The sequence below is a fragment of the Thermobia domestica genome, chromosome 5 (genome assembly GCF_964235325.1).
Source record: "Thermobia domestica chromosome 5, izTheDome1.hap1.1, whole genome shotgun sequence".
Lineage (NCBI taxonomy): Eukaryota > Metazoa > Arthropoda > Insecta > Zygentoma > Lepismatidae > Thermobia > Thermobia domestica.
In genome coordinates, this window is record NC_137458.1 from 242,285,086 (window position 1) to 242,301,577 (window position 16,492).

The window sequence follows — 16,492 nt, forward strand, 5'->3', positions numbered from 1 at the left end:
TACAACAATATTTGAATTGAATAAGAAATGTTAATTTTTCTTTTTAAAAATTACCTTTACAGACTAAAATAGAAAATATTAAGCCTGTTAGAAATACTAATTATATACCATAAATTGATTTCCTTGAGAAAATGGGGACTGTGAAAGTACTGTTTGTTACCATGTGACGTTCTCTTCCAGAATATAAAGTGAAGATGGGTTCACTTCACGAAATTTGTTCAAATATAAATATAAATTGAAATAAATACACTTTATTAGGAACCCAAATTATTGAAATAACTCTTGAACTATTTTTTTTAATATCTATACTCTAACACATCTTCAAGTTTGAATCAAAATTGTTCAGCGCAACTCAGCAAATATGTAACGTATTACCGACATTAAAAAAAAAAAGTTATAATGAGTAATACGACACTTTTCAAGATAAATGCGTTAGATTCTACCAAAATGATGCAATATTTACTTTCAAGTCCGACATAAAGTGCAGAAATTTTGGAACCAATAATTATGTCATCAAATGTTTCCTATAAGTTTTTGGATTGTAAGAGATACGCTACTATTTATTAGTTTAGTACATAACAGTTTGCAAATACCAGTCGAATATTTTACAAATTTTCAATCTGTGCAGACTAGTTTCAGTAATTTTTAAAACAAAGAAAACAAACAGAAAAGAATGGTTATGAAGAGGTCAAGAAGTTTCAGGCGTATGACCATTATTGAAGATTAAGCTATAAAGATTTCAAAACTTAATTTAGTATTCGTGTTAAAGTAATACTGTATTTCAATACTAAAAACTACTTTAAATAGCCATTAAACACAGAATAGATCAATGCATAAACTTTTCGTAAAAATATAGAATAAAGTTTATGATTCTTAGAACGAATACAATTGTTTATTTGCAAAATCATATTTGTTATTACACTGTGACTATTTATCTTCTTCTCTTCTTCTTAAGAAAATACTTACACATATCTTCTTCTATCTGGTATTTCCTTTCTTCTGACTTGTTATATCTGTCTACCTGTCTGTAGGTACGCTCATCAGCCTGACCATGGGCACTACGAATTTGGGTACAGGCGAGGTAATGAACATCATTTCAAAGAACGATACGAGAAAGCCGCCCCTCATGATGGCCATTTCAAAACAAAAGTAAGACCAATAAGTAGACCAAAGGGTCCATTGGTGCAACTGGAGCGAGGAAGATAAGATCAGTTTAGCAATTATCCGTTCTCAATTTACTATTTATAATTACTGTTACGTTTGAAGTCTTTTCAACTCCCAATAATTTCTTCCTAGACTGAAGTGGAAACTGAAGCCAATTGAAAGATGTGAAGCTCTGTAGGATTAACGTTGATTCTTGAGTGAAGATAGCTCAACTCAGGGACGGATTTTAGGGGGGCGATCGGGGCGATCGCCTCCCCAGAAGAGGAAACTTTATTGTTTTATATATATAAATAAAATTCATCCCAGAGTTTGGAGCCCTTAAAAGTAGCATTATGACAACCCACCGCCCCCTCCCCCAGAAGTCGGTCCTGGATCCGCCCCTGGCTCAACTAAACTGAGGAGAGCAAGAAAACATGATCTTTTGAGTCCATGTGAATGGAATAACTTCGTGGGAATGTCTCCAATAGTTTTTACCTTGAGCAATTTTTAATATTTAACTAAATTTTTCGAGATCACTATAACTTAAAACTTGAACACTATTTCAAATGAGCAATTGTGCAATTACTTTCAATAATCTTGTAACAAATCAAACATCTATCTATTAAGTAGGGTAAATTGTAACTCTATTTAATTTTTAAAAATAAGGTCCGGGTTTGATTGCTGGCGGGAGCTCATGTGATTCGGATTCCACGTTAATCAGTAGGTCCCGTCTCATATAGCCTGGCTACTGAAAGGGACGTTAAACTCAAAATCAACTCAACTCATTACTTTTTAAAAATCCATTACATTGAAATTTATCATTAATGACTAATCCTAATTACTACTATTTCATGAAAACGCCACTGTATTTCGCCTACTTAGTTTTGAGATAGAATAAATATAGAGTCCTATGATTGATTAAGAGGCGTGCTGACTACACATTTGGTCCCGGGTTGGATCATCTATAGATGCACTAAGACTCATAAAAAAAATACAGAGTTATGGTTTGGATCTCAGTTAAGCTAATATATCTTTTAAAGTCCCGTGGTGGAAAGAGATGTTAAACTACAGTCAATTAAATGGAGCTACGAGTAAATTGTTTCATAAACTTGAAATATTCTACATAATAATTTGAACGGATAGAAAATAGCCTACGAAAAATTATTTGCTTTAAAAAATTAGGAATAGGAACAATGCTGATCTTATCTTCTTTGTTTCAAGTAGATCTATTGAGTATTTGATTGTTAAACTGAAACAAAATCAAACAGACAGTTGGTTGCATAGTTACGTAGATTTGAATTAAATCGGATTCCAACTCTCAAAAAAAAAAAAAAAAAAATGAAATAAAAAAAACAAAGAACGAGTATGCTCCTGTTCCATTTGGAGGCCAAAGGAATCTAGAATTAAAAAAAAATATATGAAAGAAACAAATACAGTGTATTTCAAATATTTATATATCACTGACGAGTGAGTAACTTCCTAGAATCGGATAAAAACTTATTGTTGATCAGTAATATTTTGTAATGACATAGTTTTCTTTCATAAAATTTTAAGTCAGTTCTTTGCATTCAAAACTTCTGATATTGTTCTTTGTTTTTTTTTTTTTTTTTTGTTTTCAAACATTTATCAAAAAAAAAAAAGGTGAGTCTACTGCGATCTTTTGTTATTTGTAATATTCTCGTAATCGTAGATTAATAAGTAACACCTTATATGCTACATGGTAGCGCATACATTGTAAACTAACTTTTTTTTTTTTTTTTTGCTTTGCATTGTCAATTATCTCTGTTTCTTTAGATATTTTTATTAAAAGCAGAGAGATGGCTAAGATATTGACAATGCCAAAGCATTAAAATTGTCCCGTAATTTCTAATAGTGTTGTTGCTTATTAGTAATACTGTGAGTTAGTAAATGGAAAGGTAAGCATGCCATTCGTTTATTTCTGCTTTATTTGTAGAGATATGCGTCTAAAATATTTGTAGCTTATGTATGAGTAATTGTGTAGAAAATTTGATAAGTGATTAAGCATTTATATTATTATTATTATTATTATTATTATTATTATTATTATTATTATTATTATTATTATTATTATTATTATTATTATTATTATTATTATTATTATTATTATTATTATTATTATTTGTAGGTTCGTTGGGGAGACAAGCATGGAGGGTATGGTGAACATTACTGGGACTACAACCATGCCGGACACGTAAGTATAATGTCTATTTTAAAAGTTATTTTTAAATTTCAATAGTTTGTTCAACGTCTTTCAGATATCCAGATCCACATATATTTTCCATCATAATACATATACTGTGTTAATGATTTCATCAAACAAAAATTGACATGTAAAATAGTAAACTCTATGCGGTTATGGAGTTTCGTTCAATAAAAGTGATCTTGAAGTGTGAAACCCTTTAAAAACTTACGTGAAATCACTATGTGGTAAATATTTTCGTAATGTTTTCGCCATGGACACTATAACACTTTATTACATTGATATTACGAATATGTATAAGCCAATTGTTTGAATTCCTCATTATAGAAAATACAGTTTATTTTGCTAAGTTTATACATTCCAGTGTTTGAAAGTATTTTTCACTTGTGACATCACAATTAATATATACATTCTTTACTTATTTCAGGGACACGAAGGTGGCGGAGATGGTGGTGGTGACGGAGTAAGTATATTGTAATCTTATTCTAAGCTTGTATGTTAAAAAAAACAGTACTTTTTCACAGGGACGTACGCAGAGGGTGGGTCCTGGAAATCTGGACCCCTTCCCCTAAATCCCTACTTTTCTGAAATGTAGTCTAATTTTAGTTGTGATTTTAGAAATTTTAATATAATTTATTCTCATATTGAATTTGAACCCGTTACGTAATAAATGACCACGTACGTGCCTGTATCATTCATTTATAATCCAGTAAAAGCTTTTATTAAATTAAAAATCCTATTTATAATACAAAAACATATCAGTATGTGAGTAACGTTAATATGCAAACTTCCAAACATTTAAGAGTTTTGGGTTGCATAAACACCTAGGCAAAATATTTAGCTATTCTTATTCCTTATTATAAATGTAAGACACCTCAGATTGTCAATCACGCTAAATTCTAATAGTTTACAGTCCGGCTAATTCGAGTAGTCCTTAACTGCACTGCCTCTTCTTCACACCAAGAAATATTGCTTGCGCGCAGGGAATTTGGAGACGATCCGAAGGATTTCTGGAACAACTAGTAAAAATAAACCTTAACGCCTTCTTAATGTGTATCATTAAAAATACATAAAATAATATTTTTTTCATAATAATGATTATGAAAAGTATTCTGCCAGAATTGATAGGCCATTTATCAGGAACCTTTCATGCACTACAGTATCCAACAACGTTCTAATATGTACTTTAGATCCTCCCTTCGTGGAAACATACATGATGAAATTTGTTTCTAGTATAGAAATCTACCAAATTGTTTCTGTTTCGTGTCTTTCAGTTACTTAAGAGCTGCGATACTAGATTTGAACTAAGTTTGAAATTAAGTAAATCCTCCAAAACATCCCTATTTAAAGGGTTTCCTGAAAAAGGTAGCTTAATATAAGAATTATTTATTCTCTTTCCCTCTTTCTCTCTCTCTCTTCAATACGTTAATCAGCTGCAACCTTATTTTTCCACTATTTTCCCATCACATTCTCTAGCATACAATTTCTTCCCAACAAGTGATTGAGTCAGGTTCTCTTCTTTGTTCTAATCATACCCATCATTCTTCTCCTCTCCCTGAATAATCGTTCATTGGCTTTCCCTTTTTCTGTTTTGCACAACCAACTTCCACAATTCTTCAAACTCGTGAGTGACTGTTTATTGTTAGTTTCGTACTTTCCATGTTTCTGAGTCGTACAGTTAGATATTTCAAATCTTTTCTCTTAATTCTTTCTTTCTAAGACTCCAAAATATTTATATATATTTCTTTTTCCTTTGGTTGTTCACTTTGTATTTTGTCATTTGTATCCCTAGTTTTATTTATCTCTTCCATTAATATTAAAGACATCAAGCTATCAAACACTAGAAATAGTGAATTCTGCTTTTATCCTCAAATTCCAGTTGAAATCTCTATATAATTTTCAATTTCAATGACGATGAGCTGTTGCAGAACTAAATCAGAGTGTTAACTCTAATACTACTAAAATTAACATTTGATGATTGCCATTTAAAATTAGCGAGCTTAATAATGTTTTTTTTAATTTTAAATATTTATTGTAGTTTATTTTTCAAAATGATATCCAACGAATTTGATTATGTCTGTTACTAAGAAATTTTAAGTTAAATATTCCTATTACGAAAGAACTACCAAAATAACTAAATATTGCAAGGAAGATTTGGCAATAGTATTTATATAGTCTTACCGTAGATACAGAGTGTAATGCAGTCAATAATAATCGCTATAAGGGCAGAGTATAACATATATTTGAATGTTCAATAAAATAGGTAATAACCAGAACTAGTCTTCATATGTATTTCTCTATACTTTTCAATTATTTTTCTTTCCTCATAAATTATTTTCCAGTTACTCGTCAATAATAACACTCAGAATGTTATTTCCCTAACGTAAAAGAAAGAAATAGGATTTTCACAGGTACCAAGTTCCTACTATAGAATCACAAATCAGATAAATCTCTTGATCACTGGTGCAAATCCTGGTGGGATGAGGGGAACATGTTCCCACCAATCATTGGGGACTGTCTACCCAATAATCCGATTTGAAATATGTTTATTGGGGAGAAATGTGATGATTTGTGTCCGATTGTCACAAAGGAAAGTGAGATGAAATTGATGCCCCCCGCCCAGAATAAGCCTCAAATCTGCTCGCCTCCCAATATTGAAGACAACTTTGCTCCCCTCATCCTCCATAGCATTGTTTTCAACTTCATAAATATTTTGAACGTCGCTTATATATATTTGCGCCGCTGCTCTTGATACCTTCCTATTAACGATAAGTGGACAAATCAGCTTAGAAAAGAGATTGATACACCTGGCATAAAAATGTATCCTTCTTCGATACAAATAAATCTTACCATCGATTCATAAATTGAATATGAATTTCGGGTACTTACGTTCAATGCGATTCTCTATAGCACAGAGAATTTTTTTGAATAATAAATTAATTCAGGCATCATCCAAAGAGAATTTCAGCACTCTGTCCTTCCTTCTTTCAAAAAATACGCTATTCTGATCTTACAATGTCCGTATCAGGGAATATCAATGCAACACTTAAACACAGGTAAGAGTAGAATATGCACTTTATCGTTATTTGATCGAAAGAATTACAATAATTTACCCATATAAACTCCTGGAGCCATGGAAAATAAATCAAGGCTAGTTCACTAAATCGACCTGAAAACCTCGTTAACCTGAGAGTTAGTTAAGCAAATGCCTCAGTCACCTGATCGTGAGAAACCACTTTTCTTCGCCTCCTATCTTATATTGTATACTGTATATTACCTATTTTTCACCGAGTTAATGTTTTATCTCCCTTTAAGAGTCCAATGTTTACCTTCTTTGTTTCTGGATCATATTTGTTGGAAATGTTCTAAACCATAACATTCGTAACAGAAAATCTCTCTCTTTATTTAACAGGGTGGCTATGGAGGATACAGTGAGCCCATACCTTCTTACCAATCTGCTAGTGGAGCCAAAATAACAGGAACCCGAGAATACCCTTCAATGGTCACATCAGCAACTTCAAAGGACGAAAGAGTGAAGAGACATCCACAATCCGTCGCCAATGCTAAAAGCAAGACACCAAAACTTGTTTTTGATATGAATAGTGGAAAAGTTTATGATGAAACTAATGGGAAAGTTTATATTCTTCAACCAATCAACTGATACGTAGAAAAACAAAATGAACAAATGCAAATAAAGCTGAAGAAGTTTTGCTCTCTAGTCCAAGCAAAGTTGTAGAGCAAACATCCACAATTACCATCACATAACTAAATAAACGACATGTAATATAAATGAAAATACAAAAAAGGGAATTGTAATAACCAAACAAATTTAGTATATTTCTTTCTAAAGCAACGCAGTTGAACGACTTTGTGTGCTACGAAACAACGCAAATACGAGTAGCGCACGTGACAAGGAGATACCATAGACTTTTTTTGTTCTTCGTTATCCAGAAAATATTTTATGATAATATGCTCATTATGAAAACTGGTCTGTGGTTTCTTCCTTCTTTCATAGTAATGATTTGTTTGGTTTGATTTTTATATTATTGTGTTTTGTACTTTGTTTAAAATAAACAACTTTTAAAAAACATTGCTCAGTGTATTTATTCATTTTGTATCAAATTCACTTGTTAAAATAAAGGGGGCACAGTGGCTTAGTGATGGACCGGACGGCACATCTCTGGTGCAGTGAATCTTTTGTTTTGATTACAGATCATGTGACTTGTATTGAAAAGCATCATGTCTAGTAGTTTTCTTGGGATTCTCCTGTTTACTATTACAGTATCATTTCATCAATTATTTCATAATCAATCATTTCCATAAATCATTGTTTTCTTTGTCCTATGGAGCATAATTGAGTGAACTTAAATATTTCATTTTATCTTCAATTTTTCAAAAACTATCAGACGTAAGATGTTACTAAACTACAAAAAGGAATGAGAAACAACGATTAGACAGAAAACAAAATAATACTTCTTAACCATCAGTTACAAAAGAAATGTTGCAAAAAAGTGAGGGAAAGGAGGGTGGAGAAACATATTGATACAGAAGAGGGCAGAAAGAAGTACAGGGAGTTAAACAACGAGTTACGAAAAGAAACAGATAGAGCAAGGAAAGAGTTCTACAAAAGAAAATGCGAGTACATAGAAGAATGCAATATGAGGAAATGTACAAGAAATTGAAATCCATTAAATTTCGGAGGAAACAAGATTGTGTTACGATGGTAGTAGATAATAAGAATGGGGAGATAGTCGGTGAGAGAAGTGAAGTCTTACAAAGATGGTAAGAATAAGTTGACGACTTGTGAAGAATATGGAATGAAATAAATGTTAGCGAGACGAAAGCCATGGTGATTCGAACGAAGCAGTAGGTGTCAAATATAGAAGGGAAGAAGTAAAAGGGGAGATATAATAGAACAGGTGACTAGTTTTCGATACATTGATTTGTTATTAGTGATGATCAGAAGTACGAACGTGAAATAAAAGTAAGGATAGTAATGGTGAAAAAAGCCTTTGGGAGGGAAGAAGTATATTTTGTGTGAAATGAGTTGAGTTGAATGAGTTGAGAAAACGATTCATAAAATGCTTGGTGTAGAGTCTTGTAGTGTATCGGGCAGAAACATGAACATTACGCAAAAGTTATGCGCAAAAGTTATGTAAAACGACTCGAAGTTTTCGAAATGTAGGTGAGGAGAAGAATGGAGAGAATTAGCTGGGTTGAGCAGAAGACGAATGAGGGGATGTTAGAAATATTTGGGGAACAAAGAGCAATTTTAAATATTATTGAGAAAAAAACTGTTTGGATATTGGCTAAGAAGGAACTATATTATGAGGGACGTGCTAGAGAGTATGGTGGCAGGAACTGGATTAGGGTGCGAAGAAGGCTATAGTTGATGGACGGCATCAAAACAGAAAAATCGTATGTGAAACAAAGAGGTTAGCTGAAGACCCTGGAGCATGGAAGCTTCTCAGTTCCGGCAAGTGACCTGCCAATAGCGGCACAATATCTATGATGATGGTGATGATTAGTAATACAATAACAATATTTGAACCACTTCTGACAATAGTAATAACAAGATAACCATATAAATAACTTACTGATATACAGGGTGATTTTAATACATGAAAACATTGAAATTATAAACAGTTTTCAAACCACTTGTTACAAGTTATTCTCACTTCAGATGGTTTCTTGATATTTGCATGTCAGATCCAGTATGATCCAGACAGACCCAGAAACACAGACAGACCCGGTGACCCAGCTACTGTACTCGGAAGTAAACAAACTATCAGCTCTGCAGCATTACTGTAGAACTTTATAGTGGATTACTGGTGTTCACTACTTGAGCTCGAACATCCGTTTCTTTGATTCCAGTTTCTGTAATAATTCATATATAATTTCATTCGTCTTTCCATACTGAAAAAATAATAATGAGTCTTGAACATAAACAATACGGAAAGATTTAACAGAGCGCTGTTCGGATCAAATTTCATCTTTTATATTCTGCACGAGAAGATTTACTGGTTCATTCTATTAAACTTTGATGATTCCTCATAAGAAAAACATGCTGCTTATCTTTTCTATAATTCTCAGACTCTTATAAACCTTGTAGTTATTTTTCAGTACAATTGTTTGGCATGCACAGACGCAAACAACAAGCGAGACAAAAAAAACTGTAGATTTAGTGAGAAGATATAGATAAGACGAGAAAATTGTATTTCTCAGAATTACATTAGCAGCCTCATACAAACTTCTCATGTACTAGGTATATGATGATGTATCGTTTCCTTCGGGTCACTCTGGGTCATGGGCCGGTCCAGGTCAAGTTGGAACACTGGGTCTGATAGGTCATGTACCTAACTATCTCCGGATCTTCTGAGTTGTTCAATCATTGGTATAAGCAGCCCCCAATGTGGTCTCCTTACATACAGACAACCTTGCAATTGTTTCTAAAATCTCAAAATACTTCGAGGAGGACACCGTCACTACTGGAAATGTGTATTTTCAAATGCTTCTAATTAAAAAAGAATAAACATATGAAGGCGTAGATAATACTTACACTCACAAAAACTGGACCTCACTTTGTCCTTCAGGTGACGTATTATCTGTTATCTGGACGAACAATTAAATTAGAAGTATACTTGTTTCTTGGCTGACACTGTCTCTAAATTTGATACATACAATTTCTAGTCTGGAGAGGCGATTTAAAACAAAAGTACACGCTGAAGAATCTTTAAATGTGCATGGCCTATTAAAATAAATAAATAAATAAATAAATATATATATATATATATATATATATATATATATATATATATATAGGCATTTCAAACTATGATTAATCAGATTTCGGAAAAGGCTACTAAAGAGTTAAAACTTAAATGGATCCCAATAGGAAGTTTGGCATTCAATAGCTGACGTCTTTGGAAAATTTTAAAGTTTTATATTATTTTGAGCTGATGCGTCTTTTGATTTGGAAGAGAATTACCATACATCTCGGAAAACTAGGATTGTATGGGGCCACTTGGTAGAAATCTGAGAATTATTGATGTTTGTGAACTAAATTTTCTTCATTCTTTCATGTTGATTCGAACGTTGAACATACATTTACAATATATCCAGGTCATAATGCTAAACTCGGGAGAATATTTTCATTGATAAGTGCCCAGTAGACTGAAGAAACAAATAGATCAGCGTTGTTATTTATTAGGACTATTATAGACATTCAGTAGGAATATTACCCACGTAATTTGCTCTGAATTTTACAAACTCATGTGTAATGAGAATTATTCAAAGTATCTTCACTAAGTACAGTCTTTAAAAAAATATATAATTGTATAAGAAACCTTAAAACAATTACCAAGTTACAGTAATCCAATTCAAATATACGATTATTAATAAATGTAATTGTTGTATTCTCAAAGTCATTTTTCAAATATACACTGAGAAAAAAATTGTATGTGGCGTACGTAAAATCGTATATTACATTTGTAAATCCTGTAGTTTTTGGACTTAACGTACAGGAAACGTATAGTTGAAAATGCGTGTTTTACAATACTTTCTGTATAAGTGTTCCATCTGTATATCCTTTCTGTATTAAACAATATAGGCGGTCAGGATCTCACATACAAATGGATGTATATTATAACATACAGCTGACGAAGGTAACATATACATGTATGTAATATAAGGAAGACTGTTAAATATCAGATATCCTGCAACGGCATGATATAACATCTAAGGGCAGTACCTATGCAGCATACAGATAACGTGTGCTCCTCACTGATTTCTGTAGTAAGCAAAAGGATTCAGTATATTTGTACAATATACCGCTGTCCGGAGAACGGATTTTTCTCAGTGTAGCAATATGAAATGTATGGCATTCTTTATATATTTATAGAATCTGCCTAGCTTCTATACCTTTATCCAGATTTTTCGGAAAAAAATTATGGAAACCATCGTTTGAAATTCATAACGCTTTCAAATATACCAAGAATTTAAAAACATCCTGCATTTATTTTTGTAATCATGTTTCGTCTGAACTAGTTTATTCTTTTGTGAGATATTTTCTAATTAAACATTTTTAATTTCAACTACGAAGACTGTAATGAGAATTAGTCAAAATAAGAAGCATTTGGAAACATGTTTTAAAATACCATGGATAATATTTGTATCCTTCATATTTAGTTACGGAATTTTGTAGCAATTTTATTATAAGAAATACAGTTAAAATACTGCTATCAATATAAATTATCAAGATTCAATGCTTAATTAAGTATCATCAAGATAATTATTGTGGAAAACAATTTTAATTCAAATTGCTGACAAGGATTGAAAAATAACTTATCATAAACATGGAAATGCACTTGTAATTCTTTCCATAGTCTGTATGAACAAAGATACCGGCAGTATAACATACGTTGTCATTATAGGTTGAAATTTTGAACTTAAATACATGTTTTGACACAAAAAAACATTTTATTACATAATTGTTACGTGGAATAACACGTTATTGAAAACTACGCTCTGCAAGGTACAGAATGAACGCTGACAAATTGTGTATCCAAGAAAAACTTGCCTCGTACTTTTTACACCACTTCGTATAATGTATTTACAGTACAATGAATGCATACTTAAATGACATGGAAATAATAAAACGTATAGGCTCCTAAACTTTCTAGCTCCCATTTCTTAAAATAAATCATTCATAGCATCATAGCATGCTGCAGTTACGACTGGAATATTTGTTTATAAAATATGAACAAAATATTTAGTTCGTCCGAAGAAAGTTCACCTTTCCTGTGTTCTCAGAAGGAAACGGATAAACCTATCTTCTAGATTTAATGATAAAAATATTATTCACTAATATCAAGAAAGTCAATGAGGCCATGTTCGAGAAAATTACCAACAAGAAAACCACTCCTACCAGTAGACTATCATATATAAAACTCTGAAAACACTAAATTATGATCTATTTTAAGACTCCTAATGAAATATTTATTTAATAAATTTACGAGTAGCCTATTAGATCGAGGTTTCTGATTTTAATTTCCATTAAACTATCCCTATGTTTTGGTGCTGGAGGATACTCGAAACACCCCATCCCTTGGAGAATTTTATTACAAGTAGAAGTTGTTTCTCTTAAATCTGGTCTAAAAGTTTTGAATGTTAGTGTTTTTGTGCATAGAAAGCCAACAGAACGTAAACACACACACACACACAAAAGTACTTTTAGGCACGTACAGGTCGTAAAATGTGCAAATTCACCGAAATCTAGAGTTTTTTAAAATTTGTAATAATAACTTCTCACTACTTTCTTTCTCAGAAAAATAAATAAATGAAATAAATGAAGTTCACTTGTATACTATCCCAACTGTCTTTATCCAAGAAAAATGATTGCTATGTTGTAGGATTATTACAGAAATATTTATTAAATAAATATAAGTAAAATCAACTAAGTCGTTTTTATATATATATATATATAACATTGTCTGAAAAACGCACCTCTTAACTAGTAAGAGTAAAATACTAGGAAGGAGCATATGACAACACGGGACGAAACTTAGGGTGAGATAAAATACAAAAAAAAAAAAAAAAAAAAAAACTTGAAAAATTTGCAACATTGTGAAAAACATTCAGCGTATCTTACAAGTTATGATGGAAACAACTGACAATCAGATAAGACAGGACCATGAAGGAACAACTGACAATATTCGTCTGCCTTTTCGCGCTGTCCAATTCAACATCTTGTAGGTCTTATAGAATTTTGATGTTTGGATGCCCATAGACCCACACACACTTTTCCACATTTTCCAGAATATTTCGAAAGTAAGAAATTAATTCTAAAATTTTTCTACGTAATTACTTACTATATAGAAAATGCCACTTTATCGAATAGTGTACTATTGTTTGTTGAAGTTTAGCCATCTCTTTCAGCGTTGAGGCTATACGAGACGTGGATCTACAATATAAAGTGAAATCCGAAGCATCGTTATGCATTCAAAATTTTCAAGGCTGTTGGGATTCGAACTCGGGACCCTGTGCACCAAAGGGGCACGTTACCTAATAGACCAGCATGAAGGGCTGAAATAGTTTGTTCTTGATATATTCCCCATCCTAAAAGAATAACTCTTCAATTCAATTATGATTTCATTCACATAGATGACGAAATAAACAAGAACAAAGACCACACCATCACCAAAATGATAGTACATTATTAGTATTTTGTGTTTTCTAGAAAATTACACAAAGAAATTATAGTATTATTCTCTCATTTCTAAACTAGTTTGAATGAAAAAGTGGGAAGGGACAGATAATCATCTAAAGCTTGAATACACACTTTAATATATCATATAAACGAACTTTTAAACCTATATACATAAAGATGTGTTTCAGCGTTTTTCAATATTTCGCCTACAAGGAAAGAGAAAAGGCAGGACGAAGGAAAGAGTTAAGGTTCTAATTGTTCAAATAAGATGGCATCTGTCGAAATCCTTTACGGTTAGAGGCATGAAAATTAGTATTTAGATTTTAATTTAAAATAATAAAAGACGTGTTTCGACGTTTCTTTGATGTTTACTTTAGAAGGAAGTTGTAATTTTTAAAATAACATGACCATACCTTGAGATTCCTTAAGAATTTAATTAAATTTTACAATTTAATTAAAGACAATTTAATTAAAGAAATATTTCAACATTTTTTGGTGTTTCCGTTAGAAGAAAAGAAAAACAGGGTAGGGTTGCAATTATTATAATAAGATGGCCATATTTCGAAAGTCTTTAAGATTAGAGACATTTTATGAATATGAGAGATGTGAGGCCATAGGTCGAGCAAGTTCGGGGATCTGGGAGCGAAATCCCCAGCTAGCCAAAATATACAGTATATCGACAGCTTTAGAACTTTCTCTTTTCTTAAAATTTATCTTTAATCCAGTACTTACATTACATTGACACTTTTGGTGTCTTGATATTTTTACTCTAGTAATAGTCTGATTTGTTAACACACGGGAGGCACGCTGGTTCAGTGACAGAGCGTTTACCTTTGGTGCGTGGGGTCCCTGGTTCGACCCCAGACTAAGTAAGTTTGTGGTGCTAAACATTATGTCCGTGGGTTTTCTCGGAGTACTCTCGTTTCCTCCCCCTTTCTCATTCGTGCAATTCTTCCATCATTCGCTTGTCTTAGTCATCGTCTATATTTAGACTAAAGGGAATAATCGTGGAATGTTAAACGGAAATATTTCATTTGTCTATGTTGTTAACACACAGAAACTTGATATAAGTCAATAGGTGTTGTTTATTTGATATATCACGGAATTAGCATGTATCCCCTTTGTAAGAAACTTAGTTGTGAGAAATTTAGACTAATTAATAGTAAGCAATAGTTAAATTTAATGCAAAATTTGGAATTCGTTTTTTTTTTTTTTTTTTTTTTTTTTTTTTTTTTTTTTTTTTTTTTTTACTAATTCATGTACAGAATGGAATAAAACAGACGGCTTGTATATTTGGGACGTTAGTAATACTAGCAACTCATTTTAGGCTTTGCTTTTCTCCACCACAAAATATACTTTCACAAATTCACAATTTACATAATAGTTTAAAACTTGGTAATTTAACCCTTTAAGGATCAGACCTAAAAGTTTTATTCTAAACATATTTTTTGGGTATATCTGAGATAATACTTAGAGGCTATTCCTCCTACATTCTCATTCCATTGGTTCTATTTTAAGGTAGGTATTTAATTTCTATAAATTATCGTATTTAAAACATTTTAGATTATTAATATTATTTAAAACATATATTTTAGTAATAATTAGTTATTCGTAACAAAATTCTGCGTAAGATTTTTTTAACAAGTAACGCGACTCAGTAACTTAGTGAAGAATCATGTATAATATTTGGTAACACAAATATTGAATTTAAAGTACATCAACCATTTTAAGCTGTTTAAATTACACTTAACATAATAGAAAGAATTTGGATATTATCACAAACCACGAAGTAACAGAAGTTCATAATAGATAATGCTATAAAAGTAAACATAGGGAAACAAATAAGAAGTAAGAACGAAAAGGAGTTGAAAAGAGTAATTTGCTAATCAAACATTTGAATCTGACAATATAGAAGAATAACTTTTAGAAATTAAATATATAAATTAGTCGTATTAATCAATTGTTATAAATGAAAGAAAATGTAACGGAGGGAAATTGCGTCTGTTAACAAACTTAAGTTTAAAATTTTATCCGAACGCATTGAAAACCGTTGCCTCGAAGTATTCAAACATGGATTGGGAGAAACAGACTGGCGTAGTTTAAAAAGAAAAAGAACATTTTCAGTAATTATGTAGAAGCCATGAAACGTAAACTTTTGAAATCTCGCATTTTATTTTGCTTCATGATCTCAAGGATTACTTTAGTTTTATCGTCATTCGAAAGTCATTTTTGTCTTTTTCGGAAGCACAGTTTTGTTTATTAGATTATGTTCAGTAAAATCAGAAAGAAGAAGGTATTACCAGTAAACTAAAATATTCATTTTAACTAATCCAACCTCTTATGACAGTCTGTAATTATGATAATGAGTGATTTTACTTTTGTATAATTAAGGCAATCAGTGATTATACCAGAAGTTCAATAACTTCCATAAGAATCAGTGTCGTAGTTATAAGGAATCTTGGGGGACCAGGGCCCCCCTACTCTATGACCTTGCTTCCCCAGTAGCCACCCTTGTCAGTAGTGACCATGTTGCTACTAACTAAAATATTGATAAATGTTGTGCTGATAGATAAATATTTTGTGCTATAGAACATTTAAAACTACAGTGCGAAATGCCTAAAAATGATGAAATACAGTGAGAACTACGAATAATGCCTAAAGCACCAATATTTGAAACAACCACTAAAACAATCGTTAACTATAATGTATCTGAAACTTATGGTCGTTATAAAACTAGCATGACTCTTATTTATCTACATTTTTTTTTTAATTTTCTACGAAAAAATATTATCATCTTCTTTAAATGAGGCAAATACAACGATTGATTCAAATTTTACATTTGAAGAATTATATATATATATATATATATATATATATATATATATATATATATATATATATATATATATATATATATATAT

At 31.6% G+C, this 16,492-nt stretch overlaps 1 protein-coding gene across 1 annotated transcript in view; it reads left to right on the forward strand.

Annotated features, from left to right (window-relative positions):
- The window catches only part of LOC145684809 (uncharacterized), a 31,718-nt gene extending 24,306 nt beyond the window's left edge, over window positions 1–7,412 (forward strand). The window contains exons 4-7 of the mRNA XM_081757178.1: window positions 1,032–1,149; window positions 3,290–3,355; window positions 3,792–3,827; window positions 6,777–7,412. Coding sequence (XP_081613304.1) covers window positions 1,032–1,149; window positions 3,290–3,355; window positions 3,792–3,827; window positions 6,777–7,025 — 469 coding nt within the window. The 3' untranslated portion in view covers window positions 7,026–7,412. The remainder of the gene's footprint in view (window positions 1–1,031; window positions 1,150–3,289; window positions 3,356–3,791; window positions 3,828–6,776) is intronic.
- Window positions 7,413–16,492: the final 9,080 nt, after the last annotated feature.